The sequence below is a fragment of the Ranitomeya imitator genome, chromosome 3 (genome assembly GCF_032444005.1).
Source record: "Ranitomeya imitator isolate aRanImi1 chromosome 3, aRanImi1.pri, whole genome shotgun sequence".
In the NCBI taxonomy this organism is placed as follows: domain Eukaryota; kingdom Metazoa; phylum Chordata; class Amphibia; order Anura; family Dendrobatidae; genus Ranitomeya; species Ranitomeya imitator.
This window is the reverse complement of record NC_091284.1, coordinates 557,421,615-557,444,569: the sequence shown is the minus strand read 5'-3', so window position 1 is coordinate 557,444,569 and position 22,955 is coordinate 557,421,615. Positions and strand designations below refer to the sequence as shown.

The window sequence follows — 22,955 nt, the reverse complement described above, 5'->3', positions numbered from 1 at the left end:
AAAATATAATTTACATAGCAAATGAAACACAGTAATGCTGTTTTTGTTGCCTGTGTAAAACCTGGTCTATCCATTCTCGAATGCTGTATCATTAAACTTCTTTTCCACTGCTTTGTCTATGAATTCACTTATCTGCATGTTTTGTGTTTTTTTTTTTTTTTTTTGCTGTTACAAACTATAGAACAAAAAGTCACTATATCGCCTAAAAAACTGACCAGGAAAAGGGAAAACATTCAACACTCACTCTATAAGTAAACTGTACAAAAGTTATGGTCTACATGAGTATATGAAGTGTTTAGAACAGGAATGTCAAACTGAAATACAGAAAAGGGCCAAAATGAAAAACTTGGATAAAGTAGCATGCCAACCCTGATATATATTAAAAAAATGTCCACAATTGAGGAAGTGTTTTTCTCATCATCAAATATAGCGATTAACCTGTTCATAAGGAGACAAACTTAACGGAACTGTCCCATTGACAAACGAACAAAGTACATTTTAACTAACATATCTTAGAATGAAATAAACACATAATCACAAAAGGGGCATATGGAGATAATACAATATGTTACGTATGTACAGTAAAAAGCATTTCCCCCAATGGCTTAATATAAATATGTAATAACAAAGGATAAAAAACCTTGAATTAATAAATAATATAGATAATAAAGTATGATTCCGACAAGATTCCCAAACAAACACATTACGATACCCCCACAGTGAATTCCTCCAAAGTACCCTACACACGCACTGCATGATGACCCTATTGTACTCCTCATCAAAGTATGGTGACCTCAACACAATGTGATGCCCCACACAGTATAATATGCCCCACATAGTCCTCCATATAGTATAATGTGCCACATAGTCCTCCATATAGTAATATAGGCCCCACATAGTCCTCCATAGAGAATAATGGGCCCCACATAGTTCTTCATACAGTATAGTGGCGTCATATAGTACACCATACAGTATATTGGGGGTGCTGGCATTACTGACCAAATATAATCATCACGTGGTAATCACTTTTGTATTTTACTTACACTTTAAACTAAACTTTCTTGTCACTTAATCCTCCTCCACTTCCTCCTTTAAGCTAATCACACTCATATGTCATTTTTAGGATGCATGCAGGGTCACAACTCCATGTGTTACTGATCAAGGTTACTTTGTGGCTAAGATGACATGCTTTTACGTTTTATAAAATTTGTGACATCGTACAGGTCCTTAAAATAAATCCTGAAAATGAATATTGTATTTTTTGAGAACAGCATCACACTTAATATAGTCAGTCAGTAAAAAAATACATAAGTGTTTATTGAAAACTGAATATTTCTGTTATGCACAACAAGAGCACAGGGAACCTTAACAACTGTAAAAAGGGTGGTTTGGAATTTCCATATAAAACACTTGTTAAACAAATGTAATTCAAACACAGTGGTGACGAATCAAGTAGAGCACAGAAAAATCATTAGATCATTAATGAGGGTGGTTTTCAATTAGAAACATTGTAACTGAGCCCATGAAGCATTATAACATACATATCATGAAACTGACGTCAGAATAGTGATGAGAATGTACTACATCATGGGCAAATCAGCAAACGTCACCATTGTTAAAGGACTTTGTTGTTTTGAAGGTTGAATAATACGTATGACTTTAAACTATTAACGATGATGAATTTAGGGGTATTACAGGTAAGAGTGATGTTGTATTCTTCTAAGATGTGAAAACAAGAGAACTAAATTTCCTTTTAAAATGTTCTATTATTAACTTAATACCTGTATGGAGATGGATAGCCCATACCAAAAATGAAGATATTCATACTGTTTGATTGGTGGCCACTAAAGATGTGTGGATCTTTTAAAATTTGAATTTACCGGTTTTGACCAGTTTTTTCCAAAAATTTGATTTGAGGCAAAGAAATTTGTGTGAATCTCACAGAAAAGCTTGCAATTGCTTGGAAAATACAAATTAGGGAGAGGAGCGAGAACCTCGCTCACCATAAGAGCCTACACACTACAGAGGATACAGAGAAGACCCTGCTGACCATTAAAGCTTACACTGTACAGGAGAGAGAGAGGATCCTGCTGTCAAGTGCTTACACTCTACAGGAGACAGAGACTCACCCAGTGACTCTGGAGATGGAAAACGACTCTGCCGTACAAACTATACACCGCTGATCTGGGATGGTCCAGGTCCTGACCACCACTGTACAAGGTATGACAATCTGATAGATGTCATAGTTGCAGAGCATTATGGGAAAACCTACCCAGCAGTGGAAAAAAATACATTTCCCACTCTATTGCTTTAGCAATGATGCCAGAAAAGGTTTTACTTTTTGAAAACCGCAAAACTAATCTTGAAGTGTTCAAATTTGCTTGAAAATGCATATTTTAAGAAATTCGACTCAAATCCGATCATCCTTGGATCGATCCGTTCATCTCTAGTGACCACAACCTATATTGGTAAACCCTGTCACAGTTGGCCTCTCCATTTTCACAATATCCGATACCCAATTGTAAATGATGGTATTTTATGGTATTCATACAGATGCAAGTGGACAAACTCATTTTGTAAACAGTCATTATACAGTAGGGAGCTGGTCTCACAAGTGTTACATTATACATTATATATATATTTAAAAATGTACATATCAATTAACAAAATTAGCATATACTAATTTACTGACATAAATTACTAAAATAATAATTTCACTGCTGGGAAATTGCATTTTTATTATATGTGAGTACTGTATTTAGCATCTGCATATAAATGTATACTCAGGAATGTGTTCTGATGCATCATATAAATGAATGATAATATTTTTGAGATTCCAGATACTATACTGAATGCTATAGGGAAACAGAAATGCAACTCTGAGAAACCTGTATCTCACACATATTCCATTGCTAAATCTTGTCTCTGACAAATGCCTTTATAAACTATTTTCTCATGCACATTAGTTACTGTTTATTAACTAGATGAACTTCGGTCACGCTACCATATTTTGCTCTCATTTAGATTTCAAATATCCAAAAGACACTAAAAGGGATTTTATGTTGTGTGCTACCAGTTACAACATACCTATGTTTTGTGCAGATAATAGTTATTTATATACTTCTCAAAAACATACAATGATTTTAACAAATATTTATATTTCTTAAACAAAATCTAAAATATAGTACAAAAATAAGAGGAGTCAACAGCATAAGGCACTGTGTATCTCCTAGCACCTTATGAATTAAGGAATCAGCTTCTGTTGCTGGAAAGGATCAGTGCATTATAACATTATGTAATTTCAAAGTGCCATCTTGTACTTAATAAGGATTCTAGTCTTGACTGTCTTGCCTTTGGACAAGGACCATGGACAAGGACCATTAAGAACACAGTTAGTGATGTAAGTTCCTATAATGCACTTTACTGCTTTTCTTGTACAATAGTGAGGTACATTGATATAGTATTTGGCTTCTTGTATAACACAAATAGCACCATGTGTTGTAAAACTTTGGTCTTTAAGTCTGTCTCATGCATACTTGACAGCGGCTGACATGTGTACGGAGGTCTCCAGCTTTGAGAGTTGATGGAGCAGGTTTTCTGTGTAAATTAAAATTGATAACAAATTACCATAGTCAATATAAATTACAGCAATATAATAAAGAGTACTTGTAACTAGGGATGAGGGAACAGCTTCGGATAACTCCTTATTCGAATAGCTAGAGCGCTTACTGACTAGCTGCATTGGGAACCCAGACACCTGGAGCACTCCCGGTAATCAGCTGTTCGGCGCCGCAGCTGTATGTGTCGTGGCTGTGTGACAGTCACAACATATGCATGGAGAGCCCAACAAACAGGCTATCCATGCATGTATTGTGACTGTCACACAGCCACGTCACATGCAGGCTGCGGCGCTGAACAGCTGATTATCGGGAGTGCTCCAGGTATCCGGGTTCCCGATGCAGCTAGTCGGTAAGTGCTATAGCTATTCGGACAATGGAGTTATCCGAAGTTATTCGCTCATCCCTACTTGTAACATGTGATAAACCTGCTAACCTGCAGATATAGTTATTCTGCACGGTTAACTGCGGTTTAAAGGTGCTGAATAGCCATACTGAAAGTAAAGGCCCCCAAAGGTGATTACAGATTCCCTTTAATAAGTCAGTCGTTTTGTATAACTGAGAAGTTGAGCAACTTTTGGTGTTTGCACACCAGTACCAGACAGCTACACCAACATGGGCAGAGCATGATCAGGATGGGACATGGCTACATCTATCTGTCAAATTCATAAAAATTTATGCCACTGTACTGGTGTAACTTACTCCAGAAATGTACTCCAGTCTCTGACTTGTACTTGTAAAGTGCCAAATTCATTAAGTGGCCTGTGCCTCTTAAAGAAGACCTTTATCCAAATTTTTCATATTGAGGGGGAATTTGGTGATGAGATGGAGTGGAATAGAACATTTATATTTGTAAGTAATTTCACCTATACATTGCGTAGATATTAGCAATCAAAGTACTTGGCACCAAATGGTTTAACTTTAGTTAAATGGGTTTTCCCACAAACAAAGTTGATTTTAATCAACATTTTGTGAGGCAGTGAGCGGGATCATATACGAGGGCCGGTATGTGTCTCCCAGGATGCGTATAGAGACATATTAAAGGGAATCTGTCACCTCATTTTGGCCCTATAAACTGCGGCCACTGCCATCAGGGGCTTATCTACAGCATTCTGTAATGCTGTAGATAAGTCCCCGATGTAACCTGAAAGAAAAGAAAAACAAGTTAGATTATACTCACCCAGGGGTGGTCCCGGGTCGGTTCCAATGGGCGTCGCATGTCCGGGTCTGGCACCTCCCATCTTCATATGATGTCGTCATCTTCCTTGCTTCTGTTGTGCAGGCACCGGGCCTCTATGACCTTACCCAGCGCCTGCGAACTGCAGTGCCTTGCTCTGCCCTCAACAGGGCAGAGAATTAAGCCTGTGCAGGAGCTGTGACATAAGCAAGGGAGAGGACATCGTCGCATGAAGATGGGAAGCGCCGGACCCGAACCGTGATGCCCATTGGACCCGAACTGGGACCGCCTTGTTTTTCTTATCTTTCAAATTACATCAGGGTCTTATCTACAGCATTACAGAAGGCTGTAGATAAGCCCCTAACGGTGGTGGCAGCAGCTTATAGGGCCAAAATGAGGTGACAGATTCCTTTTAAACCCACTGGAGCGCATTGTGTTTACAGCAAAACATCTGTAAATTACAAGGCAGAGTAAAAGTAAGTGTCGATTTGGTCAAAGTAGTTGACAAAGTCAGATTTTAGGAAAACCCGACATGGGCTTTTATTTTTGGGGAGATTTGCAGGTTTGGTAGTGGGGCGAATCCCTCCTTCCACTCCTTGATTTTTGGGAGTGGCACATTGTCTATGATTCCCATTTAAACTCTCAGGTTTGTCTTGGGTGTGTCAGTTTAGTTTTACAAGCTGAAGAGCAGGAGGATCTGTGCGACCCAGGCCTGTGTGAAGCTAACACAGAGCCAGGGACTTCAAAGCGGCTGACACACCCAAGAGATATGGTTGCTCACAGGAACAGGGTGGAATCCAGACTCTTTTTGTGGACCCGGCTGTGAACCGGATGATATAGTTTTCATGTTTATGTGAGGTTCTGGAATAAATAAATTTTATGTTGAACTTTCTGTGCTCCCTGCCTATCTGTTACACTCTGTAAACCCTGCTGTGTGTGTTACAATTTTAATCAACAGATTTTTGAATAATAATTATTTCCACAATTGGATGTGTTTAAAAAAATGTTCCTGTGCTGAGATAATCTTACATATATGCCCCTGCTGTGTACTGTGTAATGGCTGTGTCTCACCGTACAGGGACATGGTCTGATCACACCACAGCTCCTGGGCAGCGGAGGAAGCAAAAGAGAGTATACAAACATTACAGCACATGATCACAGCTTCTGTGAGGTAAAACATTGCTTAAGGACATGCAGTGAAATGCTTCTCCTCACAAAAAGAGTAAGCTGTGCTGTAATGTCTGTATACTATTTTGCGTCCTCCCTACCCATGAGATGTGGTATGATCAGACCATGTTTCTGTATGGTCAGACACAGCCATTACACAGTACACAGAAGGGGCACATTTATAAGATTGTCTCAGCACAAGAACATTTTTTTTTAACAACCAGTTATGGAACTGTTTTTTATTACAAGATCTAATAATTCAAATGTACTTTGTTCATAGAAAACCCCCTTTTAGACTAAGCGGGTGTTTTTATTTGGGGAATGTACATCTTCTCCCCGTATGAGTTGTTTTCTTATAACACCAACTATTACTTAACAAAACATACCGGTAACTCATTAGGTGCCAAATACTTTGATTGCTGATAATCTCCACAATGTGTAGAAGTAATTTAAAAAAGCAAAAACATTTTATTCCACTCTACAGCCACTATTAGATAGTGTGTCCAATTCAACCTGAAAAATTTGGTGAAAGGTCCTCTTTAATAAATAAAGCAAAACTTACTCCATCGCCCTTATTCATTAAGACTGGCTTTAGAGTTTTTTCTAATCATCTAATAAAATATATTTCCTAACATGCAATTTTGCCAACACATGCAGGTTTTAAAGCTGTAATTTTTGTCAACTGGTTATTTCCAAAAATGATGTATTTTTTTTAGTAACACCAGCATCTTTTTCATTCTAATTTAATATTAGTACCTTTTGTGATATTAGGAGAATCGTTTTGTTATGCACCCGCAGATGCCATAGAGACATTTAGCAAGATATTTGTAGAGCTACATGTGGAGCAGCCTGACATCTAGAGACCGCTCGGCAGACGGCTGAGATAATTCTTTGTTGGAAGCAACACATAAGGGCAACATTTAATTTATTCAGATCTGATATTTTGACCATACAATTCAACCAGTTTTATTGAAATTAACTTAATGAAACCAAAGTTTTAATATTGAATTGTCAACTCACTTGAACATTTCATTCCTCTCTATTGTAGCAAGCCAAAAGCTGTAGGTATTGGCATAGTAGTTGCAGGTTCCTCGTCCATGGCACTCAATGAATGGCACACTGCGGAATTCTTCTAAACAAGACCCTGGTGATGCCAGAGCTTGGCCGGAGCCCTCAGCACCAGCACTGGTTTGCTAGAATTATTAATAAAATACACGTGAGAAAATTTCTTTTTCATTTAGCATACTTTTATCATGAAATCTAGCGCATGAACGCTCACCATTACAAATGAATATCCAATCCACAGTGAAATCCATCCATCTGGACATGCGGGTAACTGAATTGTTTGGCTATGAACAGCCATTACCATTGCAGGGGCCTCACAAACACTGCACCTATTGAAAATATTCATTGGTGTTCATCATCAGTAAAGTACGAAACTATTAACAAAATACAAGCAAAAACAGACTTTTTAGTCTCACAATGAATGAAAGTAATCATGACATACAGTTCAAGAAGAGGTCAACTAAACTTAAAGGTTAGAAAATACCTTTGTATTGGTGGGATTAATATTTTCTCAGTGTTCCAAATGTAGGAGGAACATATAACACCAAATATTAATTCACTTAAAGGGCTTGCTTGGTTTGGACAATAACTTACTACACCTAAGATTCTAAGGGCTCTCCATAATCAACTAGTGCCATTGTAGAATGTGTTATCCCTTTTCTTCATGACTACTGTACTTTTTGTATTCTTTACTCTGGACGACAGTAGTCTACAAGCATGCTGTATAGAGGGGATGCCTATTGGGCAGAGTTAATCAAAATTTGTATCCTATTTTGTCCCATAGGGAATAATTAGATGGCCAAATCCACCATAGGATAGTTAAATCAATTGCAGAAAAGAATATACTAAGTTACTATTATTTACATAGAAACCTTGCAAAACCACAAATGGCGAGGTTTTGCATGTAAATCTCAGTATATTCTTTGCATGTCATATTCATTTTTATTAAAAAACAAAACAATAGAGTAGCGAGGTCAGCTTGGTTACCTGCTGATGAATGGCTCAATACTCTCCCCAGTTACTGGAGCCATGCTCATTGGCATTGGTTCAGGAGTAGATAACCAGTAGGAATAATCATTCCTTGATGCAAAGTTGCATACATTATTGATATTGCAAAATAGGAAAGGCATCGTGCTGAATTTACGAAGACAACTTCCTGCAGCACCTAAAATTGAAAAAATATAATTGTAGCCAACTCACACTGAATCTGAACATTTGTCATGACTGTAGAATTTATACAGAGATTGTATATACAAAGCCAAGTTAGTATGAATAAATACAAGAGCAATAGTCATTTAAGATAATAATTTCTTACCAAGATCTTGTCCATGTGCCCTTTCATTTCCTTGTACATAGAGAAGTGAGTAGCCAATGTAGACTGGAACTGTACCGAAGGGACATTGTGGAACCTCAGTTGTTTGACTGTGCCTTGTCACTAGGAAGCCATGAGCCATAGAAGCTTGACCAGGTAAACCCATTGGACCAGGTAAGCCATCTGAACCTGGTGGACCTTGATATCCTCTTGGACCTAAAAGTTTAAAAGCATTTTTAAAAATCTATATGTATGTACAGTATTTTCCGGCATATAAGACGACCTTTTAACCCCTGAAAATCTTCTTAAAAGTCGGGGGTCGTCTTATACGCCGGGTGTCGTCTTAAAGGGCGGGTGCGGACCAATGTGAATATGGTGGGGGGAGTGGTCCCGATGAAGAAGAGAGGGGGAATCTCAAAGAGAAGGTGTAAGTGGAGTATCCCCCTATTACCTCATTGTGGCAGCGATGCTCTCTGCGGGTCTCTGTGCTGGGGGGGTGGCGGCGGCTCCTCTTTATGCAGCATGGGGGGCTCTGTGCTGGGGGGTAGCAGTGGCGACTCTTTGTGCAGCGACGGGGGTCCGCTGGCATTTCCTCAAAGCCCGGAGGTCCCGGCAACTCCATTGCTGCGATGCGGTGGCCTCCGGGAAAATGGCCGCTGGGGGCGCACATGCTCAGATTCAGATGTCGTTCCGAGATCTCGGGAGACAATATCTGAAACTAAGCATGCACTGCCCCCAGCGGCCATTTTCAAGGAGGCCACTGCATTGCAAAATGGAGCTGCCGGGGCCTCCGGGCTTTGAGGAAATGCCGGTGGAGCGAGCCACCGCCGCCCCCCAGCACAGAGCCCACACAGTGCTGAAAGAGGAGCCGCCGCCCTCCAGCACAGAGACTAGCAGAGAGCATCGCTGCCACAATGAGGTAATAGGGGGATACTCCACTTACACTTTCCCTGTGAGACGCCCCCTCCCTTCATCATGGGACCACTCCCCCCCCCCACCATATGCAGATTGGTCCGCACCACCGACTTTTAAGAAGATTTTATATTTTAACTGGAAAAGTAGGGGGGTCGTCTTATACACCCAGTCGTCTTATACGCAGTAAAATACAAATTATGTTTTAGTGATAAAATGTTATCTAACCAAAATAAAAATGGGTTAATTGATCTTCTTAGAGAAAATAAAATGTACAATAACATGCCTGTTGGCCCCGTTGGACCCAATTCTCCTTTCTGCCCTGGGATACCATTTATTCCTGGCACCCCACTTGGACCTGGGAAGCCAACTGCACCAACTGGACCTATAGAAAATTAGGTAAAATGTTTATTTGCAAGCTAGTAATATATATCTATACACAATTATATTGAATTAAAGTGAACATACTAACCTTGCTCTCCTTTAGCACCTGGAAAACCAGGAATACCTTTTGGACCAAAGGGACCCTGTAGTCCAGGTGGACCAGGTTCTCCTTTGAATGTCTGGAAAGCACCTACAGGCCCTGGATGTCCTTGTGATCCTAAGAAGAACATAAAAGAATTGTCACATATTATATAAGAATGTCATGAGAAAAACTAAGTGTACGCTTTAAATTCTGTGATTTTATGTATCAGGACAATCAGGAAATAACAAAAACACATATTGTCATTAGAAGGTCATAAAAGTAGGCAAATACAACCGCTGATGAACAACAACACATGAGAAAATTATTAATTTAACAGTAGCTAGACTAAATAGCAAAAGCAGTGTGTATAACATTTAATACAGCCTTACTGCTTCCATAGGAATTAAGAGGGAAAGAAGCAAGCCAGTTGCTGCTAATCAGATACCCTTGATTAATTGTTCATCACTAAAGATAACCACTTTAATAAAAGCTGGAGTTTTGGCTGTTTGCTGGTGTGCAGCATTCAAGTGCGCATTTAAACCAGGGCCGGCTCCAGGATTTTGTGGGCCCCGGGCAAAAGAGTCTCAGTGGGCCCACATACCACGATTCATGATGCACAGATACGGAGGAGAAATATAGATATACTACATAGGGCCTAACCTTCCCCCTCATCCTTCACATAGGCAGATATGCACACACACAATACGCAGACATACACACACATCTACAGTACGCAGACATGCGCACTCACACACACACAATACGCAGACATGCACACACACAAATACGAAGACATACACACACACAATACGCAGACATGCACACACACACACAATACGCAGACATGCACACACACACAATACGCAGACATACACACACACACAATACGCAGACATACACATACAGTACGCAGACATGCTGCACACACATACAGTATTCAGACATGCACACACACACGCAGCACTCAGACATGCACACACACTACGCAGACATGCGCGCACACACACACACAATACGCAGACATACACACACACACAATACGCAGACATACACATACAGTACGCAGACATGCTGCACACACATACAGTACGCAGACATGCTGCTCACACATACAGTACTCAAACATGCACACACACACACAGCACTCAAACATGCACTCACACACAATACGCAGACATGCGCACACACACACAATACGCAGACATGCACACACACACAATACGCAGACATGCGCACACACACACAATACGCAGACATGCACACACACACAATACGCAGACATACACATGCAATACACAGACATGCACACAAATACAATACGCAGACATGCACACAAATACAATACACAGATATACACATACAATACGCAGATGTTTACATACATATATTTGAAGACAAATTCACAAAAATACATAAATATGTACAGTCAAACACACTGATATACACAGATATGCACATCATACAGGCATACACAGACATACAGACAGACACAACACACAAGCCTCACTCACCTCCCCCAGGCTTGTCACCCATCAGGCTCCTCTGGCATGTGGATATGGAGGGAGTGCTGCTTGATCGATGGCCGTCACTTAAACAGACATGGCCACCCACAGTGCACGCTGCAGCTGTGTCTGTTACTAATGATGCGGTCAGGCAGACACTGTGCCTTTAACTTTGCTTGTGTGTCTGCCCGGCCGCGTCATTACTAGCAGAGACATCGCTGCACAGTGCACTGTGCGCGGCCATGTTTATCTAAGTGACGGCTGAGTTCAAGTAGTGGCGAAGCTGCTGGGGGGGCAGCCCGGGCTCCCCCGGGCTCCCTGGTATCCCGGCCACGAGTGGGCCCCCCCATTTGTTCAGGGCCCCGGCATTTGCCCCGGTACGCCGGGTGCTGACGCCGGCCCTGATTTAAACAATACTAAGGAGGAAAGACCCCAACAATGATCATAGAGAAGCACTTTTTGCTGCCTAGCAATCATGGTTATAAAGCCATGTCCAAACAACTTGGGAGTCCATCAGTGTACAGTAAGAAAGAAAATCCACAAGTGGAAAACATTCAAGAGAGCTGACATTCATCCCAGGATTTGATGCCTCAGCAAATTCACCCCAAGGTCAGATTGTGCTATGCTCCGAGAAACTGAAAAAAAAAAAACAAGAGCTACCGCTTACACTCTTAAGGCCTCACTGGGCATGTTTAATGCTAATGTTCATGAAAGCATAACTAGAAACAAGACTGATCAACTATGGCATATTAGTAATGGTTTCCAGGAGAAAGGATCTTATGTCTAAAAATAACATGGCAGCATGGCTAAAATGTATAAGGTTGCATCTGAACAAACCATAAGACTTCTGGAATAATATATTTTGAAAAGATGAGAACAAATTGTAGATGTTTAGCTATATTGTCATGTGCTGCTTGTGGTGAAAACTAAACACAGCATAACAGCACAAATACCTCAAACCAAATGTCTAGCATGGTGGTGGAGGGGTCATGATTTGGGCTTGTTTTGCAGCCACAGGACCTTGGCATTTTTCAACCATTGAGCCAATCATAAACGTCTCTATATACAAAAGTTTTAGGGTATGTGCACACGTTGTGGATATGCCTGTGAAATTTTCTGAGCGGATTCTTCCTCTTTTGGCAGAAAACGCAGTTGAATATCTGTGCGGATTTGATGTGTTTTTTATGCGGATTTGATGCGGATTTTTATGTGTTTTTTTTAATGTGGATTTGTATGCATTTTTGTGAGCTAACTAAAGATATATTATTTAACAGAAAAAAAAATTGTGATGTAATTTCCTTGTCCAACCTCTTCTTTTACATATTCCATTGAAGACCATAATATGATTACATACCATGTTCACATATGTTTACACACACAAAACAAATATAAGTGAATAATATATAGATAGATAGATAGATAATACCAAGCCCGATGTTTAGTAATGAACATAATAAAATGGTACATAAAGAGTTAAATAAAGACACACACAGACACACGAAATCTGTGTGAAACGCAGTATCTGTTTAATTTAAAAAAAAAATGGAAATAAAAAATTGCGTGGACTCCTGCGTAATTTTCTTAACAAGCAGAGGGAAAGCTAGCGATTGAGTTCAGATGTTTATAGCCTGGGAAGGGGGTAATACCCATGGATCTTCCCAAGCTATTAATATCAGCTCACAGCTGTATACTTAGCCTTTACTGGCTATTGAAATAGGGAAGTCCCTCCAAAAAATGAAGTGGAGTCCCTCTGTAAATAATAACCAGCAAAGGCTATGCATATGCAGACAGCTGCGGACTGATATTAATAGCCTAGGAAGGGGCCATGGGTATTGGCCCCCCTGGCTAACAACATCAGCTCACAGCCGCCCCAGAAAAGGCACATCTCTAAGATGCGCCAATTCTGGCACTTAGCCTCGCTCTTCCCACTTGCCCTGTAGAGATGGCAAGGGGGTTAATAGTTGTGGTTTTATATTAAGTGTTGACATATACCCCACAGCTTAGTAATGGAGAGGTGTCAATAAGACACCTATCCATTACTAATTCTATAGTTGTTACATGGTAAGTAAAGACACAGCCAGAATAAAGTATTTCAATGAAATAAAACACAACAGTTTGCCATTTTTATTATTACTCCTAATACATGTGAAGCCCTCGATCTCCTGCAAAAAAAAAAATAATAGCCAACACAAATACTCCCTGTTCCGATGTAATCCATTTAATAACGAGTGTCCCACGACGATCTCCCATGTAGAGCAGTTACATCGGGAGATGTGACTGCCCTACCCAGCCTCTGATTCACTGACAGAAGATAATTGCTCCTACAGTGCATCAGAGTTCATCTGAGTTCGTGCACTCACTTTACGGCACTACTGCTGCGTGAGAACTTTCTCATGCAGCGGTGCTGCAAGTGACAGCATGAACTCTGGTGAACTCTAGGCGGTGGAGTGATATACGGCAGGAGGATTACCTCCTGTCGCTGTATCATTGGAGCCATGTAGAGCGGTCATATCTCCAGATGTGACTGTTCTACACAAGAGATTGTCATGGGACACTCGTTATTAAATGGATAACATCGGAACAGGGAGTATTTGTGTTTATTTTTTTTTTTTTTAAGGAGATCGAGGGCATCGGGGATTAGCTGTTTGGTGAGTGTGAGTGTTTTTTTTTAATTTACTATTGAACACAGTAGCCGGATGATGGGACTACTATCCCATCATCGGCTAATGCTGTCACTGTTATATGTGGCAGCAGACATAGCCGGATGGGACTAGTAGTCCAATCGGACGATGCCTGCCTACACACAGACACCCGCACACACAGACCCGTAGACAGCCGCGCACACACCCGCAGGCACACACAGAGATACATACAAGATACACACAGACACCCGCAGACAGACATGCACATCTTCTCGGCTCACACATAGTCTCCACAAACACACATAGTCTCCGCCCACACATTCTTCCTCCTTCCTTTCTGCAGCATTTTTCGCACGCACATCCGCAGCAAATCCGCAAATCTTTTTACACTTGTGGTTTGGTGCCGATTTGACTGACTCAATGGAAGTCAATGGGTGCAGAAATGCTGCCTATCTGCAAAAAGAATTGACATGTGCACAACAATTCTGGATTCCCATTAACATTGGTTGTGCACTACACTGCGGATTTGGTGCAATTCCGTAAGTCCATAAACGCTGTGGATCCACAACAAAATACGCAACGTGTGCACATAGCCTTATAGAGTCAAATGTAAGGATATCTATCCAAATATTACAGATTGTCTAAAAATTGGGTTACGCAAAAGGACAATGATCTCAAGTACATCATGAAATCTACATCAGAATAACTGAAAAATAAAAGAATCAACGAGCTGCAATAGATCAGTCAAAGTTCAGACCTCATCCTAATTGAAATACTGTGATAAAATCCTACAAAAACAATCACTTTAAGTCATTGCTGCTAAAGGTGGTTTTACAAGCTATTTATCCTTGGGATGTACTTAATGTAGCACACGCTGCTTCTGCATTTTGCTGTAGTTTTTGTTGAATAAACACTGACACAATGTAATTTGTCAAGTCAAACCTGAGGTCGTATTTAGATTTATTTATTTTATCCATTTATTTTTATCCATTTATATAGCGCCATTAATTCCAGTGCTTTACAGACATCATCATCACTGTCTCCACTGGGGCTCACAATCTAAATTCCCTATCAGTATGTCTTTAGAGTGTGGGAGAAAACCGAAATTCTGGGAAGAAACACAACCAAATATGGGGAGATTATACAAACTCCTTGCAGACGATCTTCTTGGTGGGATTTTAACTAGTGATGAGCGAATATACTCGTTACTCGAGTTTTCCCGAGCACGCTCGGGTGTCCTCCGAGTGTTTTTTTTTGGTGCTCTGAGTTTTAGTATTTAGTGCCGCAGCGGAATGATTTACATCTGTTAGCCAGCATAAGTACATGTGGGGGTTGCCTGGTTGCTAGGGAATCCCCACATGTACTTATGCTGGCTAACAGATGTAAATCATTCAGCTGCGGCACTAAAAACTAAAACTCCGAGCACTAAAAAATACTCGGAGGACACCCGAGCGTGCTTGGGAAATCTCGAGTGCCGAGTATATTCGCTCATCACTAATTTTAACCCCTTCATAACATATGACATATATATTCAGGCTCGGACTGGCCCACCGGGAAACCGGAGGATCCTCCGGTGGGCCCTGGCACTGACACCTGCTGGCAGGGCTTCCCCCCGCTCCAGGGCCTCCCCCCGCTCCAGGGCCCCCTCCCCCGCTGCCGCCCGCCCGCCTTGAATACTCACCCTGCCTGCTCCAGCGATGGTCTCGGCGTCTGCACTGCAGCTCGTCCTGAATGAGCTGTCACGTGACACCGCTCATTAAGTTCATGAATATGCGCATATTCATGATCTTAATGAACGGTGTCACATGACCGCTCAAGCAGGAAGAAGGTGCTGCGCCGGTGCCGCCGCCTGGAGTCGGGACAGAGCGCGAGGGATGTCGGCACGGCCGTGCAGTGGGACAGCAGGTGAGTATGAGGGACGGAGGGACGGGGGGATGAAGGAGGACATAAGCCGGCGCGCCGAGCAGGAGCAGGAGCGGAGAGATAAGCCTGCATACAGGGGGGAATATGAGCCATGCAGGGGGGAATATGAGCCATGCAGGGGGGAATATGAGCCATGCAGGGGGGAATATGAGCCATGCAGGGGGGAATATGAGCCATGCAAGGGGGAATATGAGCCATGCAGGGGGGAATATGAGCCATGCAGGGGGGAATATGAGCCATGCAGGGGGGAATATGAGCCATGCAAGGGGGAATATGAGCCATGCATACAGGGGGGACTATGAGCCATGCATACAGGGGTGGAATATGAGCCTTGCATACAGGGGGGAATATAAGCCATGCATACAGGGGGGAATATAAGCCATGCATACAGGGGGGAATATAAGCCATGCATACGGGGGGGGATATGAGCCATGCATACAGGGGGGGGGATATGAGCCATGCATACAGGGGCGGACTATGAGCCATGCATACAGGGGTGGAATATGAGCCATGCATACAGGGGCGGACTATGAGCCATGCATACATGGGGAGATATGAGTCATGCATACAGGGGGGGGTAATATGAGCTATGTATATGGGATAGGAGGGAGATGAGCCATGCATACAGGAGGGGGGTCATTATACAGTATGGAGCATCATGTGTGGCCAATGGACATTATACAGTATGGAGCACTGTGTGGCCATTATACAGTATGCAGCATCATGTGCGGCCATTATACAGTATGGAGCATCATGTGTGGCCATTATACAGTATGGAGCATCATGTGTAGCCGTTATACAGTATGGAGCATGATGTGCGGTCATTATACAGTATGGAGCATCATGTGTGGCCATTATACAGTATGGAACATCATGTGTGGTGGCCGTTATACAGTATTGAGCATCATGTGTGGCCATTATACAGTATGGAGCATCATGTGCGGCCATTATACAGTATGGAGCATCATGTGTGGCCATTATACAGTATGGAGCATCATGTGTGGCCATTATACAGTATGGAACATCATGTGTGGTGGCCGTTATACAGTATTGAGCATCATGTGTGGCCATTATACAGTATGCAGCATCATGTGCGGCCATTATACAGTATGGAGCATCATGTGTGGCCATTATACAGTATGGAGCATCATGTGTAGCCGTTATACAGTATGGAGCATGATGTGCGGTCATTATACAGTATGGAGCATCATGTGTGGCCATTATACAGTATGGAACATCATGTGTGGTGGCCGTTATACAGTATTGAGCATCATGTGTGGCCATATTTTTGTTTGCTTATAATTATTGTATATAAAACAGTGTGATCAGCAGTGCTAAATGGCTGCGGTTGGGACGTGGATATGGGTGTGACTAGTTGTGAAATGGCTCTGGTCAGAGGCGTGGCCTAAAATTTGCCGCGGCGCACTACGCGCGCCGCAAACTTAATACCTCCTTCCCTTCAAAAGTTGGGAGGTATGGTACCACATTTGCCAGATCACGGCAAGTTCCGCAAATCCCATAGGGAATGAATGAGGCCGAACGCAGTGTTGCCATAAGTGATCCGTTACGCGGCAGATGCAGAAAAACTGCCCGATCTCCTGCAAAAGGCGACTTTCACATCAGCGATTCTTGCCAAAGTCACTGCCGATTGTGTCATACTCACCAAAAGGGGAGGCAGCGCTAAAAGTGCCTAGGGTAGCAGAAACTCTAAATACGGCCCTGGGGGGCTACATTATATTCTGTGGGGGGACTGCATTATACTCAAGGTACTACATTATATTATTGGGGGCTACATCATACTATATGAGGGGTTACAGTATACTCTATGGGGGGCTGCATTATATTCTGTGGTGGGGCTGCATTATTCTCTCAGGGGACTACATAATATTATGGGGGCTACATCATACTATATGAGGGGGCTACAGTATACTCTATGGGGGGGCTGCATTATATTCTGTGGTGGAACTGCATTCTCTCAGTGGACTACATTATATTCTGTGGTGGGTGGCATTACACTATATGGGGGGGGGGCTGCATTATACCCTATGGGGTGCTACATTATATTCTATGGTGGGGACTGCGTCATACCTGAGAGGGTTGCATTATATTTTGTGGGGTGCTGCATTATATTCTATTAGAGGGGACTGCATTATACTTTATGAGGGGGCTACATTATATTCTGTGAGGGGGCTACCCCAACCCTTGCTACATTATTAAGACGTGAACTACCTTATATTATACCCTGATATTAGCGCTTTTTACCGCACAATTGTTGGTCTTGTATCTATTTCTATGTAGCTACATAGTGGGCCCCAAGAATGATTTTCTCTGGTGGGCCCAAGGTGCTCCAGTCCGACGCTGTATATATTTACGTCATATGTCATGACCCTGAATTTGATACGGGTTACAACGCTGAGTCCACATCTTTTCCTACACATGACAGCTATTTTATCAGCTGTCAAGTGCCTTTAACAGCCACAGATGGATCCGAGATCCACCTGCGTCTGTTAACCAGTTAAATCTTGCTGTCAATCTCCGACAGCAGAATTTACCCATGTGCCAGTCAGAATCCTGCCCATTGGCATCCCTGTTGCATGATCGGGGGGCGCCGATGGGTTGCCACGACAGCTGGGGGTCTGCAGAAGACCCCTGTGACTATCATTGTGTATCTACTCAAAACGCTGACTCATGGCCGGCGTTCAAAGGAGATCAATATATTCCGCTATACACAGAAGTGCTAAATCACTACTATGTGTGGCACAGGCAGTCAATGCTTCAAGTCTCCTAATGGGACTAATGAAAACAGTAAAAAGTGGAAAAAAAAAGTTTAAAAAAATTTGTAAAAAATAAAAAACCACAAAAGTTCAAATCACCCTCCTTTTGCATCATTGAAAATAAAACAATTAAAATAAACACATATTTGGTTTGTCTTATTTATCAATATATAAAAAAAACAATTACTGTATATACTCGAGTATAAGCCGACCCGAGTATAAGCCGACCCCCCTAATTTTGCGACAAAAAACTGGGAAAACTTATTGACTCGAGTATAAGCCTAGGGTGGAAATGCAGCAGCTACTGGTAAATGTCAAAAGTAAAAATAGATGCTCCATACCGTTCATTATTGCCCCATAGATGCTCCATATACAACTGTGCTATATAGAATGCTCTGCACCGTTCATTATGGCCCCATAGATGCTCCACATAAAGCTGTGCCGTATGGAATGCTCTGCACCGTTCATTATGACCCCATAGATGCTCCATAGAAAGCTGTGCCATATATATATTGCTCTGCACCGTTGATTATGGCCCCAAAGATGCTCCTTATAAAGCTGTGCCATATATATATTGCTCTGCACCGTTGATTATGGCCCCATAAATGCTACTTATAAAGCTGTGCCCCATATATATTGCTCTCCACCGTTGATTATGGCCCCATAGATGCTCCTTATAAAGCTGTGCCATATATAATGCTGCTGGTGCTGCAATAAAAAAAAAATCACATACTCACCTCTCTTGCTCAGGACGCCGGCGCTTTCAATATTTACCTGCTCCTCGTGCGGCTCCGTCTCCAGCACTGACGCTCAGCAGAGGGCGCGCACTGACTACGTCACCGCGCCCTCTAACCTGAGCGTCACTGCTAGAGGACGCTGCAGACAGAGCCGCACCGGAGCGAGGAGCAGGTATACTTACCTGCTCCTGGCGCGGTCCCTGCAGTCCCTGGCTTGAGCGGTCACAGTTACCGATCATTTACAGCAATGAATATGCGGCTCCTCCCCTATGGGAGGTGGAGCCGCATATTCATTTCTGTAATGAGCGGTGCCATGTGACCAGTCAGTACAGGAAGAATCTGCAGCGCCGGGGAAGCCAGGGACTGCAGGGACCGGGCCAGGAGCAGGTAAGTATAATTACACAGCCCCCACTCCCCTTCCCCTGCCGACCTCCCGGTATATGACTCGAGTATAAGCCGAGAGTGGGACTTTCAGCCCGAAAAAATGGGCTGAAAATCTCGGCTTATACTCGAGTATATACGGTAATCAGATCCGTAAACAGTGTACTGAAAAAGAGAATCAAAATGCCAGAATTACAGTACAGACCAAAAGTTTGGACACACCTTCTCATTTGAAGATTTTTCTGTATTTCCATGACTATGAAAGTTGTACATTCACACTGAAGGCATCAAAACTATGAATTAACACATGTGGAATTATATACTTAACAAAAAAGTGTGAAACAACTGAAATTATGTCTTATATTCTAGGTTCTTCAAAGTAGCCACCTTTTGCTTTGATGACTGCTTTGCACACTCTTGGCATTCTCTTGATGAGCTTCAAGAGGTAGTCACCGGGAATGGTCTTCAAACAATCTTGAAGGAGTTCCCAGAGATGCTTAGCACTTGTTGGCCCTTTTGCCTTCACTCTGCGGTCCAGCTCACCCCAAACCATCTCGATAGGGTTCAAGTATGGTAACTGTGGAGGCCAGGTCATCTGGCATAGCACCCCATCACTCTCCTTCTTGGTCAAATAGCCCTTACACAGCCTGGAGGTGTGTTTAGGGTCATTGTCCTGTTGAAAAATAAATGATAGTCCAACTAAACGCAAACCGGATGGAATAGCATGCCACTGCAAGATGCTGTGGTAGCCATGCTGGTTCAGTATGCCTCCAATTTTGAATAAATCCCCCACCGTGTCACCAGCAAAGCACCCCCACACCATCACACCTCCTCCTCCTTCATGCTTCACGGTAGGAACCAGGCATGTAGAGTCCATCCGTTCACCTTTTCTGCGTCGCACATAGACACGGTGGTTGGAACCAAAGATCTCAAATCTGGACTCATCAGACCAAAGCACAGATTTCTACTGGTCTAATGTCCATTCCTTGTGTTCTTTAGCCCAAACAAGTCTCTTCTGCTTGTTGCCTGTCCTTAGCAATGGTTTCCTAGCAGCTATTTTACCACGAAGGCCTGCTGCAAAAAGTCTCCTCTTAACAGTTGTTGTAGAGATGTGTCTGCTGCTAGAGCTCTGTGTGGCATTGACCTGGTCTCTAATCTGAGCTGCTGTTAAGCTGTGAATTCTGAGGCTGGTGACTTGGATAAACTTATCCTCAGAAGCAGAGGTGTGAATGTACAATTTTCATAGTCATGAAAATACAGAAAAATCTTTAAATGAGAAGGTGTGTCCAAACTTTTGGTCTGTACTGTACATGTTTTTGGGCACCACAACATTGCATAAATAAAATATAATAAGAGGCGACCTAAATATTCTATCTACCCCAAGATGGCATCAATAAAAATTTTAGTTCAGGGTTAAAAAAGTAAGTCCTCACGCAGCCCCAGATCCCGAAAAAGGAAAACGCTACAGGTCTCAGACTGTGGTGACAAACACAAAAACTTTTTTTTCATACAAATTTCAGAAAGTTTTTTCACCACTAAAATAAAAAATAAACTCTACATATTTGGTATCTACATACTTATATTGACCTGGGGAATGATATTGCCATGTCCGTTTTACCATATATGGAACATGGTAAATAAAAAACCCAAAAAACAATTGTGAAATTGCCCTTTTTTTGCAATTTCACTTGGAGTTTTTTTGTTTTCAAGTACACTATATGCTTTACAGTATAATATAAATGATGTTATTCAAAACTACAACTCGTTACACAAAAAACAAGCCCTCATACAGCTATATTGACAGAAAAATAAAAAAAGTTATTATTCTTGGAAGGGGAGGAAAAAACGGAAAATGGCCATGGCGTTAAGTGGTTAACCGAGGATCCCAGTGCTACAATACTAACCACTGAGCCACCATCCTATGCAATACATAATTTTCAGACCTTCTGAGGACTATATTTTTTATAATTGTGTCCTGATAAATAAAGCAGAATGACTCTACTTTAAAGAGATTAATTTTTATTTTCTGGAAATTCAACAAATTAAGTACCAAAATGGTATAACGGGAATTAATAACAAAAATTTTCTTAAAATACTAACTTGCACTATTCCAGTTAATGGGGCCATGTAGCAATTTCTTACACAGTGAATGGCAATGAGTGTCAATAAGAAGGGAAAATTTTAAATGGAATGCAGAACCAAAAATCTTACAGGCCCCTTCATTCTCTGAATTGGTAAAGTTCTTAGTGTTCTGACCTCCACTAATAATAAAGTTATCAATATACCAGGAAAAAGTGGACTTTAACTGCCGCTGCTTGATTGACAAATACATGGATCAGAAGATGAAGCCTTAATAAAAGAGCCAGGCCCCATTTCCTAATCCAAATTGTTTAGGCTAACACTGTGTTGGAGTCAGGTCTCAGGAAGTCACATTTACTAATCAAAATCGTTTTGACTAATATTGGGATGCAGGCACCAGGCCCCATTTCCTAATCCAAATTGTTTGGGCTAATACTGTGTTGCAATCAGGACTCAAGAGGTCACATTTACTAATCAAAATCATTTTGGATAATATTGGGGTGCAGGCACCTGGCCCCATTTCCTAATCCAAACAATTTGGGCTACCACTGTCACATTTGAATATGGAGGTCACATTTACTAATCAAAATAATTTAGCCACAGCCAGAATTGTGGCTGAGGATGTAGTGCTTGTCGTGGTTGCATCACTCCGTGTCTCTGCGGCAAGCTGCAACTTCCTTGTCTTCCTCTTCCGCCTCCTCTGCTAAGCTACTCAACTGCATGCCTCTGGGTTCACAAGTGGGATCGACAACCTCATTGTCATCCTCTCTGTTCTCCCACTCTTTGCCCTTAGAGTTACCCTCCTCCTCTTCCTGCCCTGATAGCACAGTACAGTCCACATGCACTTCAAGTATCTGACTCTTATCAGGACCACCACCACTCCCGGGAGTTAACGTCTGGTGATGAGGGTCTGGATTCTGCTCAGACCCTACTTTGTCCGGCCCCAAATCCAAATGGAAAAAAAATTGGGCATTGGTGCAGATGCTTTACTCCTCTTGAGTCTGTGAATCTTTGGAGAAGACCTCTGATGGCCATGAATGTTATGATCTGGTGGCCTTGGAGCAGCATGAGACGTACTCTGGAGAAGGTGGTCCCTGTACTGACCACAAACCCTGAACCTAGCAGCGCAACTAGAAGTAGCCGTGGGGGGTACCTAACACTCCCTAGACCCCTCGACACAGCCTAAGATCTAACTACCCCT

General features: G+C 42.2%; 1 protein-coding gene across 1 annotated transcript in view; it reads right to left on the bottom strand.

Moving 5' to 3' along the window:
- Positions 1-1,296: 1,296 nt before the first annotated feature.
- The window catches only part of COL4A1 (collagen type IV alpha 1 chain), a 222,565-nt gene continuing 200,906 nt past the window's right edge, over positions 1,297-22,955 (bottom strand). Inside the window, exons 46-52 of the mRNA XM_069757930.1 lie at positions 9,723-9,851; positions 9,537-9,635; positions 8,342-8,554; positions 8,014-8,191; positions 7,241-7,355; positions 6,982-7,154; positions 1,297-3,597 (exon numbers count right to left, since the gene is read on the bottom strand). Coding sequence (XP_069614031.1) covers positions 3,516-3,597; positions 6,982-7,154; positions 7,241-7,355; positions 8,014-8,191; positions 8,342-8,554; positions 9,537-9,635; positions 9,723-9,851 — 989 coding nt within the window. The 3' untranslated portion in view covers positions 1,297-3,515. The remainder of the gene's footprint in view (positions 3,598-6,981; positions 7,155-7,240; positions 7,356-8,013; positions 8,192-8,341; positions 8,555-9,536; positions 9,636-9,722; positions 9,852-22,955) is intronic.